The sequence below is a fragment of the Pinus tabuliformis genome, chromosome 8 (genome assembly GCF_031772625.1).
Source record: "Pinus tabuliformis cultivar Carrire ecotype Pingquan chromosome 8, CPIR1, whole genome shotgun sequence".
In the NCBI taxonomy this organism is placed as follows: domain Eukaryota; kingdom Viridiplantae; phylum Streptophyta; class Pinopsida; order Pinales; family Pinaceae; genus Pinus; species Pinus tabuliformis.
Window position 1 is genome coordinate 1406932041 of NC_142294.1, and position 26086 is coordinate 1406958126.

Sequence of the window (26086 nt, forward strand, 5' to 3'; positions counted from 1 at the left end):
ATGTGCCGAAGGAAAGCTCAAAAGGGGACCATTCCCCTCTAGCCAAAGCAAGACCTCCGATATATTACAGTTAGTTCACTCAGACATATCTAGTATGATGCCTGTGAACTCCTTGGGAGGATATTCATATTACCTCACTTCTACAGATGATTATTCTCGCAAGCCTTGGATATATTTCTTGAAAAAGAAGGTTGAAGTGTTCTCTTGGTTTCGACACTTCAAAGCCTCGATCGAGAATCAAACCGAAAAGAAGATCAAGATCTTAAGGACTGATAATGGGACTGAATATGAATCTAACGAGTTACATGACTTTTGTAAAGAGGCTGACATTAAGAGGGAGACTACTACACCATACACTCCTGAACAGAATGGTGTGGCGGAAAGGAAGAACCATACGATTATGGAAGTTGTCTGTGCTATGCTTCATGATCAAAGACTTCTGAAGTTTCTATGGGCCAAAGCTGCAAACACCGTCGTATATATACAAAATCGATGCCCCCATCAAGCATTGGGTTCCTAAACTCCTGAAGAAATGTTCATCAGTAAGAAACCTGATATATCTCATTTTAGAATTTTTGGAAGCCCTGTATATTTTCATGTGCTGAAAGAGAAAAGGAATAAATTGGGTGCATCTGGAAGGAATCTTCAAGGGCTATAGTGAAAATACTAAGGGCTATAGAATCTATGTAGCCGATCAAAGGAAAGTCGTGATTAGTCATGATGTCACTTTTGACAAAGATATGGCTCTCAGCAAGGTGAACAATCTTCCTACAGTGAGGAGCTCTCTAGAAGATGACACCAGGGAACCGAAAGAAAAAGAGTATGACAAGATATTTGCACCTATTGCCAAATATACCACCATCCGCTCGATCATAGCCCTTGCGGCTTCACAAGGATGGAAACTACATCAGATGGATGTTAAGACCGCGTTCTTGCATGGTTCGATCAAAGAAGAGGTCTACATGGAGCAACCCGAAGGATTTGAGATTTATGATCGAAAATCTCATGTGTGCAGGTTGAAGAAGGCCCTTTATGGGCTGAAGCAAGCACCCCAAGCATGGTATGAGAGGATCGATAACTACTTGATGAAGCTGGGATTCACTAGGAGTGAAGCCGATCCCAACCTTTACTTCAAGGTTGAAGATGACAAGCCTCTCATACTGGTGCTGTATGTTGACGACCTCTTTCTAACAGGTGCAGACCCTCTCATTCACAAATGTAAGAGGGAGCTGGCTTCTGAATTCGAGATGAAAGATCTAGGACTCATGCACTATTTCCTAGGACTCGAAGTCTGGCAGAAACTAGGGGAGATTTTCCTATCTCAAGGAAAGTATGTGGTAAAGATACTAGAAAGATTCGGCATGGTGGACTGCAAGCCCGTAACTACCCCGATGGAGCTTAACTTTAAGAAGTTAAGCGGTAGTGTTGCCGGACCTGTTTTATGAAATGCTACTGAGTATCGACAGCTCGTCGGAGCATTGATGTTCTTGGTGAACTCTCGTCTGGATATATGCTTTGCAGTCAACACTTTGAGCCAATATATGGTTGAGCCTCGTCACTCACGCTGGATTGGTGCCAAGAATCTGTTGAGATATCTTCGTGGCACAATCACTCATGGATTAAGATACACTGCCGGAAATGTGAGACTACTTGGGTATACTGATGCTGATTGGGCAGGCAATGTGGAGGATCAGAAGAGCACATCCGGGTGCTATTTCTTTTTGGGATTTGCCTCGATATCCTGGATGAGCAGGACGCAGAAGTCAGTGGCTCTAAGCACCGCCGAGACAAAATACATTGTTGCTAGCATGGCCTCCTGTGAGGCAGTCTGGTTGCGAAAGCTCTTCAGTGAGTTGTTTGGATTTACATTGGATACCACCATGATTCTATGTGACAACCAGAGCGAGATTCGTTTATCAGAAAATCCTGTATTTCATGATCGCTCCAAGCATATCGATATCAGGTACCACTATATTTGAGATATGGTGTAGCGAGGAACAATAAGGCTCCAACATATCAGTACAGATGGACAGGTCGCCGACATTCTAACAAAGCCCCTAGGAAAGGTCAAATTTCTGACTTTCTGAGAATGACTTGGTGTCATTCAAAGACCCTCTAATGAGGATCAAGTATGATGTACTGAGCTCTGGGAGCTCCAGGGGGGCGCGGGGTACTTCTTGGAGCGACATATGACCACAGGGTGACTCACCATCCCCTGTTGGTGCACTTTGTACAGGGTAAAAGGTTCAACCTTCCCCTGTGACACCCCGTGGCGACTATGGAACAGGATGATTAGTTCTCCTGTGGGCCTGGATGATGTGTTCTCCATGGCGATTGTGGAACAGGATGATTCGTTCTCCTGTGGGCCAGGATGATTAGTTCTCCGTGGCATCCATTGGACAGGATGATTCGCTCTCCTGTGGACAGGATGATTCGCTCTCTTGTGGGACAAGATGATTCACTCTCTTGTGGGACAGGATGATTCGCTCTCCTATGGACAAGATGATTCGCTCTCTTGTGGGACAGGATGATTCACTCTCCTGTGGACAGGATGATTCGCTCTCCTGTGGACAAGATGATTCGCTCTCTTGTGGGACAGGATGATTCGCTCTCCTGTGGACAGGATGATTAGTTCTCCTGTCGAGGCATCCTACCCATGCAGTCTGGGACTCATGGGAAGTACCTCTCATCTGATCAATGAGCAAGGAAATGAGGATAGGGACCATAGTAGTACCGATGGACGCATTGTTGTATCTACCATACTCCCTATGCTAGGATGACCTACATTGATCTGGGATCAATGATACTAGTCTGGGACCAGTGGGAGTGGTACCCACTATGACACTGACTTCGGGTCAGTAGAGCACTGGTCTGGGACTAGTGGTACACACTCTGAGACTGACTTCGGGTCAGTGGAGGATGGTATGATACATCCTCGACCACTTCTTCTTCTTCTTCTTCTTCTTCATAGTTCGAGTAGAGCATAATAGAGCATAGCATAGCAAGGCAGAGCAGAGCATAGCAAGGCAGAGCAAAGCAGAGCAGAGCAGGGATCAAGTTGTTCAGGGCAGTGCATTTGATGGATGAATAATAGTGACGATCAGACAAATTGCAGATGGAGTTCTCCCTAGTTGAGAGGGGGTGTTAGAATTGGCAACTAGGGCCAAACTCCATGAGGATCACCTTATTCATGGCTGATAATATTTTATCTAGATTCCTCTCATAGAGAGGTGTAGCCTTGATCTAAAGATCATCCGATTCCGATAAGTATTTATGGAAATATGAATTTATTTTGATTATGGACAAATTGTCAAAGTCGGCCAGCAACTTATATAGGCTCAGAAGCCCAACAGACACATCTATTCATCATCAACGTTTGCATATAAATACAGGATGTCTCCTCCTCATTTGGACACACACTTCGCATCCATCTCTCTCTCTTCTGCACAGAAAAGAGTCTCTCTCTCTCCTGCGCAAATAGGTCTCTCTCTCACACGTGGGAAGGAAGGATGCAGTTTTCTAAGGATTTACAAACTGCAGATTGGAACTTTGACCAGTGTTGACCAGCATTCTCTCTCTCTTGACTGCGCAGTAGGTGAAGTTGACTCTCCTTGGAAATCCGCAATTTTTGGCATAGGAATAGAGGTGATCTGACCTCTAGTTTGGAAGATGATGTTGATGCCAGTGATGCCGATGATGCTGATGCCAGTGATGCCGATGATACTGATGCCATTGATGTCGATGATGCTAATGTCGGTGATGTCGATGATGCTGATGCCGATGATGTCGATGCCGGTGATGCCGATGATACTGATGCCGATGTCGTTGATGCCGATGATGTTGATGCCGCTGATGCCGATGCCGCTAATCTAGGGTTTGTTGTTGCTGATATAAATCAGCCTTTTGTACTATTTCTCTCTGTTGAATTATTGAAGATAAAAGAAGATTTGATCGAAGGGTTTCCCCATATTGGGGTTTGTCCCTGGCTAGCTGCCACATCTTGTGTCTCTTTTCTTGGCTTGTTTTCTGTTGATCGTTTAATGTTCTATCTGCACTTTACTTATGTACACGTGATTGCTAATCTATGGATAATAATAAGAAAGATAAGTAAATTGCTCTAAGCATAGAACATATCGTAATTTAACAGTGTGCTTTGAGAGCCATGGGCCTCCACAGCAGTAGACAACACTCAGTGGATCCCCGAGGATGGTCAGAGATGCTCGAGATACTCCCATTGGATGAAGATGATGCACCTGGTTCATCTTTGACCAAATGGCCCCAAAGATGTACCATGCACTTGGCAGCTGACCTAAGACTTGTAGGATGATGTGGCATCCCCCAAAACAATCATCAGAGCCCTTGCAGACAATATACAGGCATCTTTGACTCATTTGGAGACCCATGAGGTTATTATTGTGCCCCCACACCCATTGTGAGCACCACAGGTTTATTGTTTGGAGCAGTGTTACTTGGGAGCGGGAGCGAAAGCGGAAGCGGGAGCGGGAGCGACCATTTTCAGAAGCTCCCGGTTTGGGAGCGAATCCCGGAGCGATTTTTTAAAAATATATATATTTTTTATATTTTTTAATTTTTGATACATATATGTCAACAAAAACATGTAGAATGATGAAATAGACATAAAAAACATAAAAAAACATAAATTGATCATTGAACCATATCACATCAATCATCTAGAAATTATAATCGTCATCAACCTTAGTAAAATAATAAATTAAAATAACATTCAATTCAATAACATTTATCATCATTGATCACCAAAGTAACAAGTTGTACTTGTAAGCCAAGTTTAACCATTACAAGAAGTAATATCAAAGATATTTCTAAGTCCTAACTTCTAACTGTTAACATGATATGAAATGTTAAAAATTTATAAAATGAAACATGAATAATGAGATGAAATGAAACAACTTTAGTCTTTCACAAAGCATCATATTCATAATTCACAATCATTACCAATGAGTTATAATTGCCAAGGCCCAACTTCAAACTTCAAATTTTCATTGTCACAGTGATATAATGTTTACAAAAAATATCATAATGTCATAATGATATGAAAGAGTCAAGAGTCAAGAGTCAAGGACTCAAAACTCAACACTGAACAGTTATGAAAACTAAAGTGACAAGTCTAATAGAAACTAAAAAAGACAAGTAAACTGTAAATCTACAAGTGGCCCTTGCCACGAGAGTCTCCAGGAGTATAAGTAGGTCTTGGCGGTCTTCTAGGAGTCTCCCTCCCAGACCGACGACCAGAACTAGAGCCTCCACGCGAGGGTGTCGATGGAGGTGGCGACAGCAATGGAACAAGACTCGGGCCCCGAGAACTGCTACTGGATGGTGGAGGTGGAGGTGGCATGGCTGCTGCAGCTGCTTCAGCTTCATCCCGTAGAAGCTCATCTTCTAGTTCTTCCATATGTACAATGCCATCCTCTAAATTGTCGTCCTCAGGGTGACTGTCCCAAATTTTATATGTGGGATCTTCATTAGCCCGATCACAGTAATGGCTCAACAACCTCAAATTGTAGTGCACATAAACCAAGCTTTCTGCTCGGTTTTCGTTGAGCCTGTTTCTTTTCACATTATGTATATAACTGTAGGTGCTCCAACACCTCTCTGCAGAAGAAGAATTTACAACCTGTGCAAGAACTTTCAATGCCAATTTTCGCAAAAGTCCGTCGCCGCCATATGTTTCCCACCATGTGAGAGAATCAAATTTATCTTTGTCGTCCATTGCATGGAAGTTACCATACAAACCACTGCCAGTGAAGTATCTGCCTATTTCAAGGCGCACAGCTGCACATTCCTCCCTGTCAGGCACCAACTTTTCTAATGCATCCAGATATCCTTTAGTTACCTCTCGATCTAAATGGGGTTTGGTCCTAACACCACCCCCTGCTGCAGGTTTGCCCAACCAAGAATCTGAGTAGTATTTTGGCGTAAGGATATACGCCAAGCAATGTAGTGGAAGGTTAAGCTTTTTCCACCGTTCACACACACAATCGTGAATCAGATTGTACAAGTCGGGATCTCTGTTATTAACAATGTCTTTTATTTCCCCCAACATGGTATCCATTTGCTCATACACCTCGCCAATCACTGGTTTGTCTGTATCTGCAAACCGAATCATGTTATAAATTGGCTTGGTGAAATCCAATACCTGTCTCACAGCTGTCCAAAACTGCCCATCAAGAGCGGCCTCCTCCACCGTTTCAAAACCTGCAATGTCAGCTACATTTGTAGCCCTTTCCTTTAACACCTGCCAATTTGGACTTGATACCATGCTAGCTAAACCCTCTCTTACCTTCAAAAGGCGCCTGAAGGTGAGGTAATAGCTACCAAATCTAGTCCTCGCAATCTTCAGCAACTCCAATCTCGAGTGACTGCGGAAAAGGCCATGGGTATTGCTATGATTTGTAATAAATTTTATCATTTTTTTTCCTCTCTTGTACAAATCCCCAATCCATTGGTATTGTTCATTTTTGTTTTTGACAATATCATGCAACAGAAGGTTCAATGTGTGAACCAAACATCCAGACCAAAATATGTTCGGGTATCTATCCTCAATAATTGCTCCCGCTGCCTTACAATTAGGAGCATTATCAGTGATGACTTGGATGACATTGTATGGGCCAATACGCTCAATTGTTTCAAGCAATGCTTCTGCAATGTTGATAGCGGTCTTGAACTTGTCTGAGTAATCATGTGCAGCTAGAAAAATGGGACCACTTCGGGACACAGCAAGAACACTTATCAATGGCTTGCCTTTTACATTTGTCCATCCATCAGATACAATGGACACCCCATTGTCAGTCCAAGAACTTGTCATTTTATTCAAAGATTGTGATATTTTTGCTTTTTCATGATCAAGGCCAACTGTTCTTGCCTTGTCATACCCAGGGCTCTTGTATCCTTTAGGGGCATCATTTATGGCAGAAACCATTTCGTGCCAATAAGGTGAGCATAGAACATTGAATGGTATCCCATTTGCATAGAGGAACCTGTAAATTTTTGAATCCACATCATTCCTACACCCCTCATCAAGGAAATCTGATATGGTTCTACGGCGTAAAGATGATGACCCTGAGCCTCCATGTCCATATCCACTGCCTTGGGAGGATGCTGAAGGAGTTCTTTGTGAGCTTGGTTCAAAGAAACCCCTTGATCTTTTTGCTTTGTATTGGGCGTCCTCCTCTTCCTTTATGTATTTGGCTCTATCAACTGTTGACACCGCGTCGCAAGTTCTGATTCCTATTTGTTTCTCTCCATCCCATGCCCTTTTCCCGCAAAGGTGTCTTCTCAAACGGGTGTATGAGCCTGTGAAATCAGTGTTGCAATGGGGGCAATGAAATTTAGTGGTTCCACCCCCTCTCCCTGTTTCAGGCCTCTGAACATATTTCCACAATGGAGTTTGGTCTTGTTTAGTTTTTTGACCCTCATGTTCACCCTCCACATCCTCCTCACTGGGGTTTTCACCTATTTGACTTCCTCCGGCTTCTTCATCCACCTCTTCAGTTTCAGGCCCCCTCCGTTTCCTACTCTCCACCACCATAATAACCAGAAAGGGGACCAGGAAGAGGAAAATGCCAATAAAAATGCTCAGGTCCATCGTGTTTGATGTTTGTAGGGTTTGAGTCTTGAATCTGCAAATTAATTTAGTTTATTGGGATTAATTCATTTAATTTATTAATTTAATTTAAATTAATGATCTTTAAACTCAAACAGGTAAATGAAACTAACCAAATTAACTACCTAACCAGCTAAACTAACTAAATGATTAAGTTACTTACCTCTGCAAGCTTGCTCCTCGCTCCTCGGCACTTGCTCCTCGCTCCTCAGCTCTGGCTCCTTGCTCCTCAGCTCTTGCTCCTTGCTCCTTTGCTCTCAAACTCAACCTCAATCTCATTAGAATGATTTTGTTTTGGCCCATTGGGCTTATAAATCCAAAAAAATTTGTTTAATTTTTTGTTTTCTTCGGGTCCGCGGATTTTTTTTTCCGCCGAATCGCTCCCGGAAATTTAAAATTCGCTCCCGGAGCGTTTTTTAATGCCCGGGAGCGATCAGGGAGCGATCGCTCCCCGATCGCTCCCGGGCATTAAAAAGCGCTCCGGGAGCTCGGGAGCGATCGCTCCCTGAAGCGCTCCCTCACAGACCAGGGAGCGCAAATTTTTTTACGGGAGCGCGCTCCCGAAAATCGCTCCCGTCCGGGAGCGATTTGGGGAGCGCGCTCCCGACCCGCTCCCGAGCCGCTCCCGCCCGGAGCGCGCTTCGGGAGCGGGTTCGTAGGGGGGGGGGGGCGCTCCCCCGAATCACTGGTTTGGAGAACAAGGAGCCCACCTCTTGTCCATCACTTTTGAGGGTCCTACTCTTCATTATGGCACACATGGAACTCATTAAGCCTCTTAGAAGGCCCTACAACATGCATAAATTATTATTTGACCTCTTGAGAGGCTTATTCTTTTATTTATGAGCTAGTTTGGTGGGCTTGTCAACAAAAGTTAGATTATTAGAACATTATTATTTTTGGGGCTTATGTTAATCAATGAATGAATTGAATTGATTTACATGAGCAAATGAAGCTCAATAAGTAATACAGAGATATTTACAGAAATAGAAACATCAAGTTTCTATTAGGAAATAGAAACAACCAGTTTCTTCTAAGAAACTGCTAAAAAGATAAAAATAGAAACAACTAATAAGAATGAGCATTAAACACTAAATAGCATTATTCTAATACCCTCCCTTAATGCTCAATCTATTTACAACACCGATAGACCCTATGAATTTTACAAACTTATCAAGACCAAGAGGTTTAGTGAAGATGTCGGCGGGCTGCTCCATTGTGGGAACATATCGTAACTGAACGGATCCGTCTTCAACAAGCTGGCGAATGTAGTGACGATGGGTTTCTACATGCTTTGTTCGTTCATGAAAGACTAGATTCTTGGCAAGTTTGAGCACTCCCTGGTTATCATAGAACAAGGGAGTAGTACCTGTCTGGAAAACATGCATATCTGTAAGCATACGTCGAAGCCAAACTACCTCACAAGATGCCTTAACTGCTCCCCGATACTCTGCTTTTGTTGAGGAGAGAGCCACTGCCTGCTGCTTCTTACTAGTCCAGGTGACAGCACCAGATCCTAGATTAAACACATACCCAGCTGTAGATTTACGGTCATCAACCGAACCGGCCCAATAAGAATCTGTGTAACCACTGAGTATAAGATCGGAACTTCAAGTGTACAGAAGTCCATAATCAGGAGTGCCACGCACATAATGCAGCACACGCTTTGCTGCTATCCAATGATCAGCCTTAGGAGCTGACATGAAGCGGGAAATGTAGCTCACTGCAAAACTGATGTCAGGTCTAGTGGCAGTAAGGTAGATGAGGCTGCCTACTAATTGCCTGAATAAAGTTTCATCCACAAGGGGTGAGGATGACTGAGCTGAAAGTTTGAGCCCTGGTTCCATAGGAGTCGTGGCAAGTTTGCAATCCTGCATTCTGAATCTGTCCACAAGATTTCTGGCATACTTGGACTGAGAGAGAAAGATGTTGTTCTCAATCTGCCAGACTTCAACCCCCAAATAGTAATGAAGAAGTCCTAAATCTGTCATATCAAAAGTGTTGCACAAATCCTGTTTGATCCCATGGATCAAATGTGTTGAGCTGCCAGTAATGATAAGGTCATCCACATAGACAACCACAAACAGAATATCATCACCAGTATGCTTGATATACAGGTTTGCATCAGATGGACTCCGCTGAAAACCATGATCTGTGAGGTACTGATCAATTTTCATGTACCAAGCCCGAGGAGCTTGTTTCAGACCATAGAGTGCTTTGACTAATCTACAGACTTTCTGTTCTTGACCGGCAACCTTGAATCCTGGAGGCTGCGTCATGTAGACTTCTTCCTGTAAGTCACCATTCAGAAAAGCACTCTTTACATCCATCTGATGGACTTTCCAATTGAACTGAGCTGCTAAGGCAAGGACAAGCCGTATGGTACTCATCTTGGCTGAAGAGACAAGGAAGGTCAATGCCTTCCTTCTGTGAGAACCCTCAAGCAACAAGGCGAGCTTTATACTTGTCTAGGGTTCCGTCTGCTTTGTATTTCACTTTATACACCCATTTGCAGCTAATGGGCTTTTTCCCTGCAGGAAGATCAGAAAGGGTCCAAGTGTCATTCTTCTGAAGACTCTGGAATTCAACTTCCATAGCTTGTTCCCACTCAGGTGTACCCTTAGCCTCTGAATAGGTTTGAGGCTCAAAAATACTGTGCAGGTTAGCCATAAGAGCAAAATTTACTGTAGATTGTTGTTTGCTCTTATGTCTAGAAGTTCTACCTTCAAGGAGCTCATTATCCCGGAGATCACCAATGGTTTTAGCCCACCATTTAGGCCAGAGAGTAGAGGAACCAATAACAAGAGGAGATAAAAAAGGCTCAGGAACAATAGGAGCAGCAAGAGGAGGGTTATTTTCCAGAGGAAGCTCAGGTAGTGCATCATCAAATACTGATGCTGCATCATCCCTCCCATCAGGTGGACCTACCAGAAGAAGAACACTGTGAGGCTGATCCTCAGAACACTGCTCAGAAGGAGGAGACTGAAAGAATCCTCTGTCTTCATCAAATACTACATCACGACTGAAGCTAAGATGACCAGTGGCTATATCTATCAACCTATAGGCCTTGTGATGATCACTGTACCCTGTCATCATGAGTTTCTGGCTTTTGGAATCCAACTTAGAGTGCTTAGCAGCTGGAATCCAAACATATGAAACTGAGCCAAATAATTTGAGGTGACTGATCTTAGGCTTACGGCCAGACCAAACCTCTTTGGGAGTCTTCCCCTTAACAGCCTGAGTAGGTGATCGGTTAAGAAGATAGACAGCAATAAATATTGCTTCAACCCAAAATTTGTTTGGAACATTCCTGTGTTGTAACATGGAACGAGCCATTTCAACAACCGTACGGTTGCGGCGTTCGACAACACTGTTCTGCTGAGGAGTGTAGGGTGTAGTTAACTGACGTTTGATGCCATGAGTATCACAGAAGTTGGAGAAAGCAGAAGAACAAAATCCCCCCCCCCCCCCCCCCCCGCGTTATTTGTCCTAAGAGTTATGATATTACAGCCAAACTCTTTTTCAACTAAGGATTTAAACTTCTGAAAGATACTAAATACATCAGATTTATATTTTAGAAAATACACCCACATCTTTCTACTGAAATCATCTACAATAAGAAAAAAATATTTGCAACCAGTAATAGAAGATATATGCATAGGACCACAAATATCAGCATGAATTAACTAGAGTACCTTAGATGCACACCAAGATTCTCCATCCTTGAATGAAGACCGATGTTGCTTGCCAGCTTGACAGGCTCTGCATACTCCCAACTGCTGAGTCTGAATATCAGGTAACCCTGAGACAAGTCCCTCTCGAGAGAGCTGAGAGAGATACTGCATGTTTAGATGCCCATATCGTTGATGCCAAAGAGTGTTGATGGGAGAAACACGAGCTGCTAGAGCTACTTCTGGAGAATCTCCAGTGTCAAGAAGCCTGTATAGACCATGATCCTCTAGGCCAACAGCAACCGTAAGACTAGTGTCCCTGTCGATAATGGAGCACTTGTGCGCACTGAACACTACATCAAGCTGAGGAGAGTTCCTCATAATCTGGCTGACAAACAGCAGATTAATTTCCATACCAGGAACATAGTACACATTCAGGAAGATGAGTGTGCACCCACCAGACTGGATCTGAACTGTACCTTTGCCAACCACTGTGTACTCTTCACCTCCGTCGAATACTACTGAATCACTGAAAGGTGAGAAGTCAATAAACCAGTCACGCCTGTGAGAGAAATGGCGTGATGCACCAGAGTCAATGTACCAAGCCGAAGACAGGAAATGATCTGAAGACCTTTTAGCCATAAAGGCATAAAAGGCAGGTTCTGTCAGCTCGGAATGTTCTGCAACATTCGTTGTCTGATGGGGCCCTCCCTGTTTCTTCTGTTCAGAAGCAATCCTCTGTCGGCAATCTTTCTTCATGTGCCCAAATTTGTGACAGTGATTACACCGCACATTTTTCTTCCTAGCAGGATCAAAAAACTGAGAAGAAGTTAGAACCTTTCTGCTAAAAGGACTGAGAGGACTGATATTTGGCAGCAAAATCATTTTCTGAGGACGTTGATGAGGATGATGAGGCACCACTACCAAACTATTGTTTCCAACAATCCTGCTGCATGAGTTTGGTGCATAACTCCTGAAACTTCAGATCAACATTAGTGGAGGTAATGTTGAGTGTTTCTATGAAGTGCTCATAATATTGTGGTAGACTTTTCAGAGTGATGACTACTGGCTCAGTGTTACTTGGGAGCGGGAGCGAAAGCGGGGAGCGAGAGCGAAAACGGGAGCGGGAGCGATATTTTCAGAAGCTCCCGGTTTGGGAGCAAATCCCAGAGGAGTTCGACAACCAATGTCACTAACATCAAGGTACATAAGGGATTGGTGCTCTTGATTAAATACGAGTTCCATACCCTAATACATGACAATATTCAATGGAAACATTGCAATCCCCCAATCCTGAAATCCTGAAAAATTGATAAGTCTGCGGAATTTTGAATGAAATCTAAAATTCTACTTTCTCCATATGAAATCCAATGAGGTCGGAACCACTCTCAAACATCCTGAGTCATTTCATGGTAATGTTGAAAATTTAAGTAAAAGGATGAAAATGAAGATTAAGGAGAATGTCACTTTTACCTGAAGAATTTAACATTACCATGAAATTTGAATAGCATATCAATACTAGGAGAGGGGAATGGACCCCAAAGACCAAAAAACCAATTAATTAATAAAACCATTTGGAGTCCCCCACACTCAAAAAAACATAAAAAAAATCAAAAAAATTGCGTTTTTGGGAGTTCACTGGTTGCTTTCCTTGACCCAGTCGAGTTGATACGGACTCGGCCGAGCCGACCAAGTCATACAATGACTCGGTCGGCTCAGTATTAACTCGGCCGGCCGAACCAGTTCAACCACCGAGTTGAAATTTTTTTGGCCGACTCAGACCAACTCGGCCGAGTCGGTTCCAAGCCGTCCAGATTTAAAAACACTGCCCTGAGGTTGATGTAGCTAAAAAGAAAGATTAAAGCATATTTGGCCACATTCAACAGGAAAATGTACCACAAAATGCAAAAGATGGTCGGGACAAACACATTTAGCATGTAGGCAAAAGCCAATACATGAGCTCTACCCCATCATCATGGCCATCACCCTGGTTCCTACAGGTTCTATGAGCCTCCTTCATCATATAGGAACCCATGATTGTCCCAACCCCTGGTGGGCAATGAACCGCCCTACCTTAAAAGGGGGTATTCACTACTATATCTTATGCATAATGCTCTTACACCTTGAGCCTCGAGCAGTTAATCAAAGAAAATCATAAAAAAGCAAAAGGCATATAAAGAAGGGTGGAAAAATCAAGGTCGAGGCACCTCATGTATCACGATTTATCCCTCCTATACATTACAAACCCAAGTGTGGGCTTCCCTTTTATTAGCTACCCTTGTACCCCAGCATGTGGCGCAGGACTCCTCCTCATCCCCTACTTCATTCACCTTCTGTCACATGCCACCACCTTTTGAAGGATGTACCTTGAACATATTATCCCCTTTAGAAGTAAAAACCACCTAATAGGATTCTTGGTTAACTCCATTCAGAGTTTAGGAGACATTGGCACAGCCCGAAGCCCATTAAGGAAGGGCAAGCCATTAGGAAGTCCCCACTTGCGATCCATCATTGGTAAGCTCATTTACTCGATTTCTCTAATGACTTGTTGTACTGGAAGGCTAGGGGATGCATTGGATCTTATGCAGGATTGCAGATGGTCTTCATCTTGGGTTTGGTCTCCCTATACGGGGTCTTGATCCTCCAGAGGGCTACATTGGCACAAGTAGGGTTTGCGTTGAGAGCCATGGGACTCCACAGTAGTAGACAACATTCCATGGATCCCCGAGGATGGTCAGAGATGCTCGAGATACTCCCATTGGACGAAGATGATGCACCCGGTTCACCTTTTCCCATCCAGCCCCAGAGATGTACCATGCACTTGGCAACTGACCCAAGACTTGTAGGATGATGTGGCATCGCCTACACAATCATCAGTGCCCTTGCAAACGATCTACAGGCATCTTCGACTCATTTAGGGACCCATGAGGTTATTATTGTGCCCCCACACCCCTTGCGAGCACCATAGGTTTATTGTTTGGAAAACAAGGGGTCAAACCCTTGTCCATCACTTTTGAGGGTCCTACTCTTCAAGTCTTCATTATGGCACCCATGGACCTCATTAGGCCTCTTAGAGGGCCCTACGACAGGCATAGATTATTATTTGACCTCTTGAGAGGCTTATTCTTTCATTTATGAGCTAGTTTGGAGGGCATGTCACCAAAAGTCAAATTATTAGAACATTGTTTTATTTATGGGGCTTATGAAGGCCAAGGAGGCTAATCCGAACTCCTCATTAGTGTGTAAATAAAAGTGATATGAGTTCATTTGCTCATCGTCACTTTGGATTGCATCTCTTCTTTCTCTTTAGAATTTCGCACTTTTTCTTAGTGGATGAATTGGAGCTTTATGGATGAATTTTGATGTGTGGATTTGGTCTATCTTGTCTTGGAGCTTCTCTATTGTCAGATTGTTGACAGTTGGCTATACTCTATTACATGTAAGTACATGCTTTTAATGTTATTCTTATTTTACTTTGTCATATACATTGTAATGGGATTTTCAGTACTTTTAGGGCTAATTGTGGAATTTTGTCTTTATATAGCATATCTGAATTTATGGGCCATGTAAAATGAATGAAATCTCCTAGGGGTAATTCTCTCAACGAATTTATCATGATAAGCCATCACCTTTTGCACATTTGTTAAATTTGGCAATTAGGGCCAAACTCCACCTTGGACAGCTCATATGATGCAACTGATATTTTTATTGGATTCCTCTCTCCAAGAGTTGTAGGATTGATTTAAAGATCATCTCATTCTGACATGTACAAATGGAATTATGAATTTATTTTGTTTATGGACAAATTGTCAAGGTCAGCCAGCAAACTAATGTAGGCTCAGAAGCCCAACAGTCACGTTTATTCATCCTCAATGTTTGCATATAAATAGAAGGTACCTATGCCTCATTTGGACATCACTCATCTTCTCATACATCTCTCTCTCCTCATTTGATTGGGTACGGACTTTTGGGCTCCTCTCTCTCTCCATGCGTGCAAAGAAGAAAGCTGATTTTCTATTTCAACATTGACTGAAATTCAGGGAAGTTTGACCAGTGATTGACCAACAGCATTGACCTTGTTTGACTGCGATTTTGGTGGGATAATTTATGTTTGGGCAGGCCGCATTTCTGGGCACAAAAATCGAGGCAATCCATATTGTTTGACCAGCTTTAGACTACAGAAGCATTTGACTGCAGCGTTGAACAAGTTTGATTCAGTTTTTCGAGACTGTTTTGGACTGATTCGGATGACTATTGGAGGCTGAGTTGACTGGATTTGAACGAGCCATTTTGGAGGTCAAATTATGCCCTGTTGACCAATGTTGACTTTCTGGTTATGGCTTTCTGTCGCTATTGTTTGTTTGGACAGATTTCACTTTGATTGGGCAAGTGAATATTGCATATTGTACTCTCTCTCTCTCTCTATACTGAACTTTTGAAGAATAATAAGCAGAATTGATCAAAGGGTTCCCCACATTGGGGTTTGTCCCTGGCTAGCGCCATATCTTGTGTACTCTTGTCTTGGCTTGTCTTCTATTGTTTTATTTATGTTCTATCTACATTTATTGTCATGTTAATGTGATTGCTAATCTGGAAATAGATATTGGACTAATAAGAAAATTGAAGTAAATTGCTCTTAAGGATAGAACATACTATTGTTATCTAAAATTAACATCGTATCAGAATTGAGGTGAAGACGACGCCCAAGCAAGAGTGAAAAGAACAATCACTGAGATTTGTTGGACAAGGACAAGAGTCAATGGCCTCTGCATCTTACTTCAAGCCTGATTGCAAGCTCAATGATAACTCTGATTATCATGCATGGAAGATGTATTTTGATTTGACTTTGGAAGAGCAAGATGTTATGGATTATGTGAAGGGAAACATTTATGAGCCACCTTCAAATGCACCAGTTGTCGCTAAAACAAAGTACAAGAAGGGTGAAGTCAAAGCAAAGAAGATCATCAGGGATTCTATTCATAAGCATTTAGTTGCTTACGTCTCCGATTTAAACACATCAAAGGAGATATATGACAGGTTGGTTGGCATGTTCAAAGCTAGCAATGCAAACCAAGTTCTCTTTCTCAAGAACAAATTGAAGGACATAAAGAAGGTAAGAGGTGAAGATATTCAATCCTACTTCATTAGGATTACCGAGATAAAAAATGATCTTCTTTCGCTTAGAGAAGCCATTTTTTATAGGGAGCTCACTCTCATTGCCCTTGGAGGACTCCCTCGTGAATGGCTCATGTTCAACACTACTATTCTTAACAATAACAGGATTCTAGGTTTCGAAGAATTACTGACTAGATGTTCTCAAGAAGAAACAAGGATGATGGAACTAGATATGCCTTCAAATAGGAATGATCCTACTGCATTCTTCGCTCATGCTAAAAAGAAGAACAATGCAGGTTCAAAGAAGCAATGTCAACGAAGACCAAGTTTCAAGAATGAAAGGAAGGGAAGATGCTTCATTTGCAACAAGTTTGGCCAATATGCTAGGTAGTGTCCTAATAGAAGGGGTACACCTCATGATGATGACAACAAAAACAATTTCAGGGGCGACAACAATCAAAGGAATGGCAGGTTCAACAACAGAGAAAAAATGAATGCTTCCACTACACAACAAGGAAATGGTCGCCCTCCCAAGAGATCAAGAAACACCAAGTATGATGAATCTAATGTTGTTGATAACAATCAAAAAGAATTTTATCTTATATCTACCCTCTCTACTACCTCTCCTCCGGATACCTTGGGAAATTGGTTGATTGATAGTGGTGCCTCAAGGCACTTCACTAGGTATAAGGAAGCTCTTTCAAATCTGATTGAAAAGGATACAAATTTGGAAATTATCCTTGGAGACAATGCCACCTATCCCGTAAAGGGGGTTGGGAATGTTACTCTTCAATTGAATCAAGTTAACACCATTCATCTACAAGAAGCACTATATACCCAATCTAAAGAAGAACTTGGTATCTATCTCGGTGATGAAGGACAAAGGATTCAAGGTGGCATTCATCGATGGAAAGTTATGCGTGTGGAGTAAAATATTCAACGATGCATTTACACTTGGATTGAAGGTGGCATTCATCGATGCAAAGTTATGCGTGTGGAATAAAAAATTCAAAGATGCATTTACACTAGGATTCAAGGTTGATAGCCTTTATCAAGTTGAAGGAAGTCGATTGAGAGCTATGTCTTGCAACACATCACTTCAATCCAAATTATGGCACCAGAAGATGGAATTGTGGAAGATGGTGACAGGTATGCCCGAATTTAAAGTAGAGCATAAAGGTGTTTGTGAGGGGTGTGCCAAAGAAAAGCATACAAGGGGACCATTCCCCTCTAGTGATAGCAATACTACCGACATATTGCACTTGGTTCATTTTGATCTATCTGGTATGATGCACATGAACTCTTTGGGAGGATATTTATATTTTGTTATCTTTGTGGATGATTTCTCTCGCAAAACTTGGATATATTTCTTGAAGAAGGACGAAGTATTCTCATGGTTCTGTTCTTTCAAAGCTTTGGTCGAAAATCAAACAAGGAAGAAGATCAAAATATTGAAGATCGATAATGGAACCAAATATGAATCAAACGAGTTCAATAACTATTGTAGAGAAGTTGGCATTAAGAAGGAGACTGCTACTGCATATACTCCCGAGCGAAATGGTGTTGCTGAAAGGAAGAACCGTTCTATCATAGAAGCCACTCGTGCCATGCTTCATGATCAAAGCCTTCCAAAGTTCTTATGGGCCGAAGCTGCCAACGTTGTCGTGTACGTTCAAAATAGATGCCCTCATCAAGTGTTGGACTCCAAAACTCCCGAAGAAGCTTTCACCAGTAAGAACCTTGGTGTTTCTCACTTTAGAATTTTTGGTAGCCCAGTGTATTTTCATGTGCCGAAAGAAAAGAGAAGCAAATTGGATGCATTTGGGAAGAAAGGAACATTTGTGGGCTACAGTGAAACTTCTAAGGCATATAGAATCTATGTGCCTGGTCAAAGAAAAGTGGAGATAAGTCATGATGTCACCTTCGATGAGGATGTTGCCCTTGGGAAGATTAGTAACCTTCCTATTCCAAGGAAGGACAAAGAAGCAGATTCAGGAAAACATGAAGAACTACATGATGAGCCGATGCCTGATGTTGAAGAACCGATGGATCCCATAGATCCACCCCCTCATGAGCCCTCCTCCTCGAAAAGGAGACCCTCATGTCTTAGGGAAACTCTCGAAGATGCCGAGAGACATGCTTCACCTAGGGGGGCATTTCGTGAAAGTAAGAAGTTGAATAGGTACCAAGGGTACTTAACTGCAATAAGCACCATTGTTCAATCTGAGCCTTGCACATTCGAATAAGTTGTAAAGCACCAAGTTTGGAAGGATGTTATGAACGAAGAGTATGAGTCGACTATGAAGAATGATGTCTAGGATGTGGTCCCTAGACCCAAGGAAAAATTCGTTGTCACCTCGAAATGGCTCTACAAGATCAAGCATGGAGCTGATGGAAGTGCTGAAAAGTTCAAGGCTAGATTTGTTGCTTGAGGCTTCTCTCAAAAGGAAGGTGTGGACTACGATGAGATATTTGCACTTGTTGCCCGATATACCACCATCCGTTCGATTATAGCCCTTGCAGCCTTGCAAGGATGGATTCTACATCAAATGGATGTCAAGACCACCTTCTTACATGGTTCAATTAAGGAGGAAGTCTATGTAGAACAACCCGAGGGGTTCGAAGTTCAAGATCATCAAACACATGTATGCAAGTTGAAGAAAGCCCTCTATGGGTTGAAGCAAGCTCCCCGAGCTTGGTATGAGAGGATCGACAGCTATCTGATGAAGCTGGGTTTTACAAGAAGTGAAGCTAATCTGAACCTTTACTTTAAGATTGAGAACGACAGACCTCTCATCTTGGTACTTTATGTGCACGATCTCTTTCTGACAGGTGCAGACCCTCTTATTCATCAATGTAAGAGGGAGTTGGCTTCCGAGTTTGAAATGAAGGACCTAGGGCTGATGCATTATTTCCTAGGGTTGGAGATCTGGCAAAAGCCAGGTGAGATTTTCCTTTCTCAAGGAAAATACATTGTGAAGCTACTTGAAAGATTTGGGATGGTGGACTGCAAGTCCGTGACTACTTCGATGGAACTTAACTTCAAGAAGTTATGCGGAAGTGTTGCTGGGCCCGATTTGGGAAATCCTTCTGAGTATCGTCAACTCGTGGGGGCCTTGATGTTCTTGGTGAACTCTTGTCCAAACATAAGTTTTTCAGTGAACACATTGAGTCAGTTTATGGTCTAGCCTCATCGCATACACTGGATTGCTACCAAGAATCTCTTGAGATATCTCTAGGGCACAATCACCTATGGATTGAGATACACTGTCAGGAATGTAAGGCTCCATGGTTATTTTGATGCTAATTAGGCTTGCAATGTGGTGGATCGTAAAAGCACATCTAGATGTTGCTTCCCACTAGGTTTTGCTTCGATATCCTCGATGAAGAGGAAGCAGAAGTCGATTGCTTTGAACCCTGTTGAGGCTAAATACACTGTTGCTAGTATGGCCTCCTGTGAAGTTGTTTGCTTAAGGAAGCTCGTTATTGAGTTGTTTGGACATGTGTTGGATACCACCATGATCTATTGCGACAACCAAAGTGGGATTCGTCTTTTCGAGAATCTCGTGTTTCATGACTACTCCAAGCATATTGATATTAGGTACCACTTTATCTGGGATATGGTACAACGGAGAGCAATAAGGCTTCGTCATATTGGGACTGGTGATCAGGTCACATATATTCTTACAAAGCCCCTGGGCAAGGTCAAATTCTTAACCTTCCGTGAACGACTTGGAGTCGTGGAGAGACCCTCTTATGAGGGTCCCGTATGAGATGGATGTTGAGCTTTGGGAGCTCCGGGGGGCTTGGGGTACTTCTTGGAGCGATGAGCGACCATAGGGTGAGTGGTTCACCTTCCCCTAGTGGTGTGCGATGTACAGGGTGAGTGGTTCACCTTCCCCTGTGATACCCCATGTTGAGATATGCATAGGATGAGTGGTTCACCTTCTCCTATGGCATATGAGCAGGATGAGTGGTTCACCTTCTCCTGTCGGTACATCCTACCCATGCAGTCTGGGACTCATGGGAAGTACCTCTCATCTGGCCAATGAGTAGGGAAATGAGGATAGGGACCATAGTACTACCGATGGACGCATCGTGTACTACTATACTCCCTATGCTAGGATGTTTGATATTGATCTGGGATCAATGGAGACTGACTTCGGGTCAGTGGAGAGTAGTATGATACACTCGATTATTGGAGACTGACTTCGGGTCAGTAGAGAATGGTATGATACATTCTTGATCATTTCTTATTCATTATTTCTTCATGGTTCAGCAAAGCAGAGCAGAGCAGGGATGACAGGGATGATACTGAATGTCAGATGGTTTGGCAGGTGGAGTTCTTCCTAGTTGAAAGGGAGTGTTAAATTTGGCAACTAGGGCCAAACTCCACCTTGAACAGCTCATATGATGCTACTAATATTTGTATTGAATTCCTCTCTCCGAGAGGTATAGGATTGATCTAAAGATCATCTCATTCTGACATGTACAAATGGAATTATGAATTTATTTTGTTTATGGACAAATTGTCAAGGTCGGCCAACAAACTAATGTAGGCTCAAAAGCCCAACAGTCACGTTTATCCATCCTCAACGTTTGCATATAAATAGAAGGTGCCTTTGCCTCATTTGGACGTCACTCATCTTCTCATACATCTCTCTCTCCTCATCTGATTGGGTACAGATTTTTGGGCTCCTCTCTCTCCACACATGCGAAGAAGATATATTTTTTGTTTCAGCGTTGACCGAATCTCAGGGAAGTTTGACCAACATTTAACCAACAGCGTTGACCTTGTTTGACTGCAATTTTGGTGGGATAATTTCAGTTTGGGCAAGCCGCATTTCTGGGCACAAAAATTGAGGCAATCTATATTGTTTGACCAGCGTTAGAGTGCAGAAGGGTTTGACTGCAACGTTGACCTAGTTTGACTGAGTTTTTGGGGACTGTTTTGCGCTGATTAGGATGACTGTTGGAGGTCGATTTGACTAGGTTTGACCGAGCTATTTTGAAGGTCAAATTATGCCCTATTGACTAGCGTTGACTTTCTGGTTAGGGCTTTCTGTGGCTACTGTTTGTTTGGACAAATTTCACTTTGATTGGGCAAGTGAATATTGCATATTGTACTCTCTCTTAGTTGAACTTTTGAAGAATAATAAGAAGAATTGATCAAAAGGTTTCCCTACATTGGGGTTTGTCCGTGGCTGGCGCCATACCTTGTGTCCTCTTGTCTTGGCTTGTCTTATACTGTTTTATTTATGTTCTATCTGCATTTACTGTCATGTTAATGTGATTGCTAATCTGGAAATTGATATTGGGCTAATAAGAAAATTGAAGTAAATTTCTCTTAAGCATAGAACATACCATTGTTATCTAAAATTAACAAAGTTGAAGTATAAGAGCTACAAGATTGCTCCTCCTTGACCTAAAAGGCTAGCGAAGTAGTCTTGAGGCCTCCTTGACTGGAATCAAAGGCCCTCACTCATATTCATCATAGACTCCATTCTCTAAAGACTAAGGAAAATTTCTCTTAAGCATTGAACATACCATTGTTATCTAAAATTAACAACATTGAAGTATAAAAGCTGCAAGATTGCTCCTCCTTGACCTAAAGGACTAGCGAAATAGTCTTCAGGCCTCCTTGACTGGAAATCAAAGGCCCTCGCTCATATTCATCATAGAATCCATTCTTTAAAGCCTAAGGCACTGATCTACCAAGAGGTGGTCAGCCAAATCATACCTTTTTCACCTTTTCCTAGGTCTAGCCAAGTTGGGTCAGCTAGGGCATCATTTTCCCAATGAACTAGCCCTCCAAAAGGTTCAATATCCTAGCCCCTCTTGTACTGGTGTCTCCTCAAGACCTCCTCCAAATTTGAGGCCATTCCGATGGTGGAGTTGTGAAAAAAGCCAAGCCCTAGCTCCGAGATCAAACTTTCCCCTAGCATCCCCAAAGGCTAGTACCTTATTGGATCAATTCAACACCTCCAAGTGAATATTCTTTCTTTAATCCTTTCCCCTACCTTGTATAGGCTAAGGACACCATTGGTTGCCATATTCTTCCCTCCTATCCTAGACTAGGTCCACTTGGTCCCTTGTGATCCCATTCCTTTGAAAAGACAATTCTTCAAGAACAATCTAGGATACCAATTTTAACAAGATTTTAGGGAGTGGCAAACTTTTTCATGAGTCATATCCCTTAAACCTAACCCTTAAATCCCCTCATTCCTCTCCTAGAAGTCATTGTACCTTGCTTAAAAAGAAAGCAAGCTCTATCCTTCAACCTCTTCTGGAAAGGAATCATTTGGGTCACAACACATCCATTCATTGATTTATCTTTCATTGGTGACTCCATAATATACCGGGTCTCCTCCCATTGGTGAAAGTCCATAAATAGTAGGGAGCCTTAACTAAGGTGACAATGGGCTAAGTCTCCATTTGTTTCCCTTGGTCTAGCATTTTCCCTTAAGGATGCCCTTTAGGTTTCCTGCTAGTTTGAGCGGTAACAAATCCTTTACCATAGTATATCTCTCAACCCTTATTCTCTTATAGTATTTCTCTCAAGGGTTTTTTTTATAAAAAGTCACCCTAGCTTCTCCCTAAGCTCACACTTTAATTAAATCTTTCCATTGAATGAGTCATCCTTGCCTCACTTTGAACCCTAGTATAAACACAACAATCACAAGTGAAGGATTCTGGAAGTTTTGATCTTAGGCATTCATCATTTTTGAATATTCCTAAACCCAAGGTCATCCTTCCCTTGGAACCTTTCTTGGAGAGCCCTTCTTTTGCTTCTAAAACAAGCAACCTATTCTTTGAGCCTCTCCTTTGAATGGGCATTGGAAATCACATTGTGCATCGTTATTGACATCATCATTCTAGTGATTTCCCTATACCGGGACTCCTCCCATCGGTGAAAGTCCGTAAAGAGCAGGGGACATTGACAGAGGTGACAGTGGCTCCTTGTCCCATTGTTTCCACTTGATCTAGTAGTAGTCCCTTTCAAACCCCTCCTAGGACCCCTACTAAATTAAGCAGTAACAGTGACAAGTTGAATTCAGCAGCAGCCATATTTGTAATACCACAGCTATATACTATCCCAATTAGATTGAGGTCATATTCAGCCTTGCTTCAATAGAACTCTTAACCAAATGCGTCTAATAATTATTCTCTAAAATCACTAATGGAGTTATACACAAGTCAAAGGCCATCCCTTACAGTACTATCGATGGCTCATTCACTTGTGTAAAAAGAAAATAGGTTATATCTGCAAAAACCTAAGCTATTTATTAAGGTTTGTTCAACTAATGCTTAAAAAGTTGGCAACTTACACATAGATTTCACAGTGGCTTTACGCGGGTAAGTTTTAAGAATGCAACCGAATTGTATTAAAAGCATAGACAATCTAGTAAACAAAGTAATTGATATTGTATTCAGAAAAATAACATTTATCACTACAGTAGAATGATCCTTTCATGCAGTATTGCTTTTCAAAAAGAAAAACTATTGTGCATCTCTATGACAATTTCCATTTTCTTTGACTTCCTACACTGGATACCAACACATCCTATGAACCCAAACGTTGGACAGCATTTGACACTGCATTGCGTCTTTCATTCTTAGCAATATGCTGCAATATGTGAAATTTCTAGAAAAATGTCTCTGGCTCTTCTACATATTAAAATCCCCAAAGAATGTGTGGTTACAAATTAAACTCAGCAGCAATCATGTTTGAAAAACCACAGCTATACGCTATCCCAATTAGATTGAGGTCATATTCAGCCATGCTTCAATAAAATTATTAACCAACTCCTCTAATAATTATTCTCTAAATTACTAATGGAGTTATACACAAGTCAAATATAATGCCTTACGGCACTATCAATGGCTCATTCGCTTGCGTACAAAGAAAATAGGTTATATCTGTAAAAACCTAAGATATTTATTAAGGTTTGTTTAACTAACACTTAAAAAGTTGGCAACTTTCACATAGATTTCACAGTGGCTTTGCCCTGGTAAGTTTTAAGACTGCAACCAAACTGTATTAAAAGCATAATATAGGCAACTTACTGAAGAAAGTAATTGATATTGTAAATAGAGCACTTACTTTGGATTTTCCTTCAAATGCCTCAAAGACAGAATTTGTTGCCAATGTGGCAGCTAACGGAACAACTCCACCAGTCAACAACTTGGCATAACATGCAATATCTGGCATACAACCAAGGAGCTCTGCAGCAGACTTTAAGACACAAATCATATATATTTTAATACTTTGAGGACGAATACGAAATCTAGTCAACTGAAAAGCCATAAATTTTACTCATAGACCATCACAACTACAAAGGTTTAGGAATTGCGGGGGAGGATAATGCAAAGTTGCAATGGTAATCAACAGTGGCATAAACACACAGCTTTACCTACCTCAGCTCCAAGACGCCAGAAGCCAGTAAAGACTTCGTCAAATATTACAGGCATTCCTCGCCTTTGGCATTCTTTAACAAGCACCCGTTGAAAAAGTGGATCAATCATGTGCATTCCTCCAGCTGCATGAATTACTGCAAGTACAAAAATCCATAGCTCAGATCATTCCAAGCATTTAAGACCTTGAAGAAATGCTTCTCAGAGAAACTTATAGAGTAATCATATAAAGAAAAGATTATGTAGTTGCAGTTATAGAAGTTGAAATTCCATGAAAAAAATTAGAAACACAATAGTATATTCCCCTCAAAGCCGCAAAAGAGCATGTAAAGTTGAAAGGCTAGAACTTAGATCAAAAGAACAAGAAAAACTGAAACGTGAAAAATACTAATCAAGCTCTATAATGTGCATTCGACTTATTGCTATAGACCATTGTAAAAAAATTCTTGTATGCCATTGTATTGTGTTAGTGTTAATTTCTATGTAGTGTTAGTTAAGGATTTAAAGTTATTTAAGTACTTAATGCTAACAAAGATAATGGCAGAAATTTTCTTGTATGAAATTGCATTATGTTAATGTTTTCAGGGTTTAAAGTTATGTAAGCACCAATGTTGCAAATACTGGCATCAGAATAAAATCAGCAGGGGTCCAGAAACCCAAAAAATAATAAAAATTGAGAAAATATTGGTAAAAAACAGCAAACATCGGCTAGGCCAAAAATTGCAATTTCGCGATTTTTTCGCAATCAAATCAGAGGATGTTTGCAACACTGGTAAGCACTTCATACTAATAAAGCATTTTTCATTAGCGTAATATTACTAACATAATTAGGACAACCACCATGGCACCACATTGAGCAGTACAGTACCAGACATTGTTCCTCTATAAGTGCAATTCAGAATTAACAATATTATTGAACAAGTACTCTTCTTCCACTAACACACCCTCTCTTCTCTCATAAATTTAACATAATATCAGTGACTGTGCAAGCAGCCAATAGCTAGCAATGAAAATCTAGTGAATGACAATATGTGTTGAGTGGTCAGTAATCTCTCCAACAGTTATCAAAAAGAAAATCCCAGCAATCATGTGCCACTCTGAGGAGGAATACCAAAAAACATTCAGAGGAAATGCACTTTTTATAAATTGTTCATAGAATTTTCCTATCAGTCAAATAGCACATCCCAATGATTGTACATCAACCCCAGTAGTCAAATTGTGATTTCTGGCAACTATATGTTGATTC

At 41.7% G+C, this 26086-nt stretch overlaps 1 protein-coding gene across 1 annotated transcript in view; it reads right to left on the minus strand.

The window, feature by feature from the left end:
* Positions 1-26086, minus strand: part of BIO1 (adenosylmethionine-8-amino-7-oxononanoate transaminase) — a 312590-nt gene that overhangs the window by 17875 nt on the left and 268629 nt on the right. The window contains exons 10-11 of the mRNA XM_089373845.1: positions 24844-24977; positions 24530-24661 (exon numbers count right to left, since the gene is read on the minus strand). Coding sequence (XP_089229971.1) covers positions 24530-24661; positions 24844-24977 — 266 coding nt within the window. The remainder of the gene's footprint in view (positions 1-24529; positions 24662-24843; positions 24978-26086) is intronic.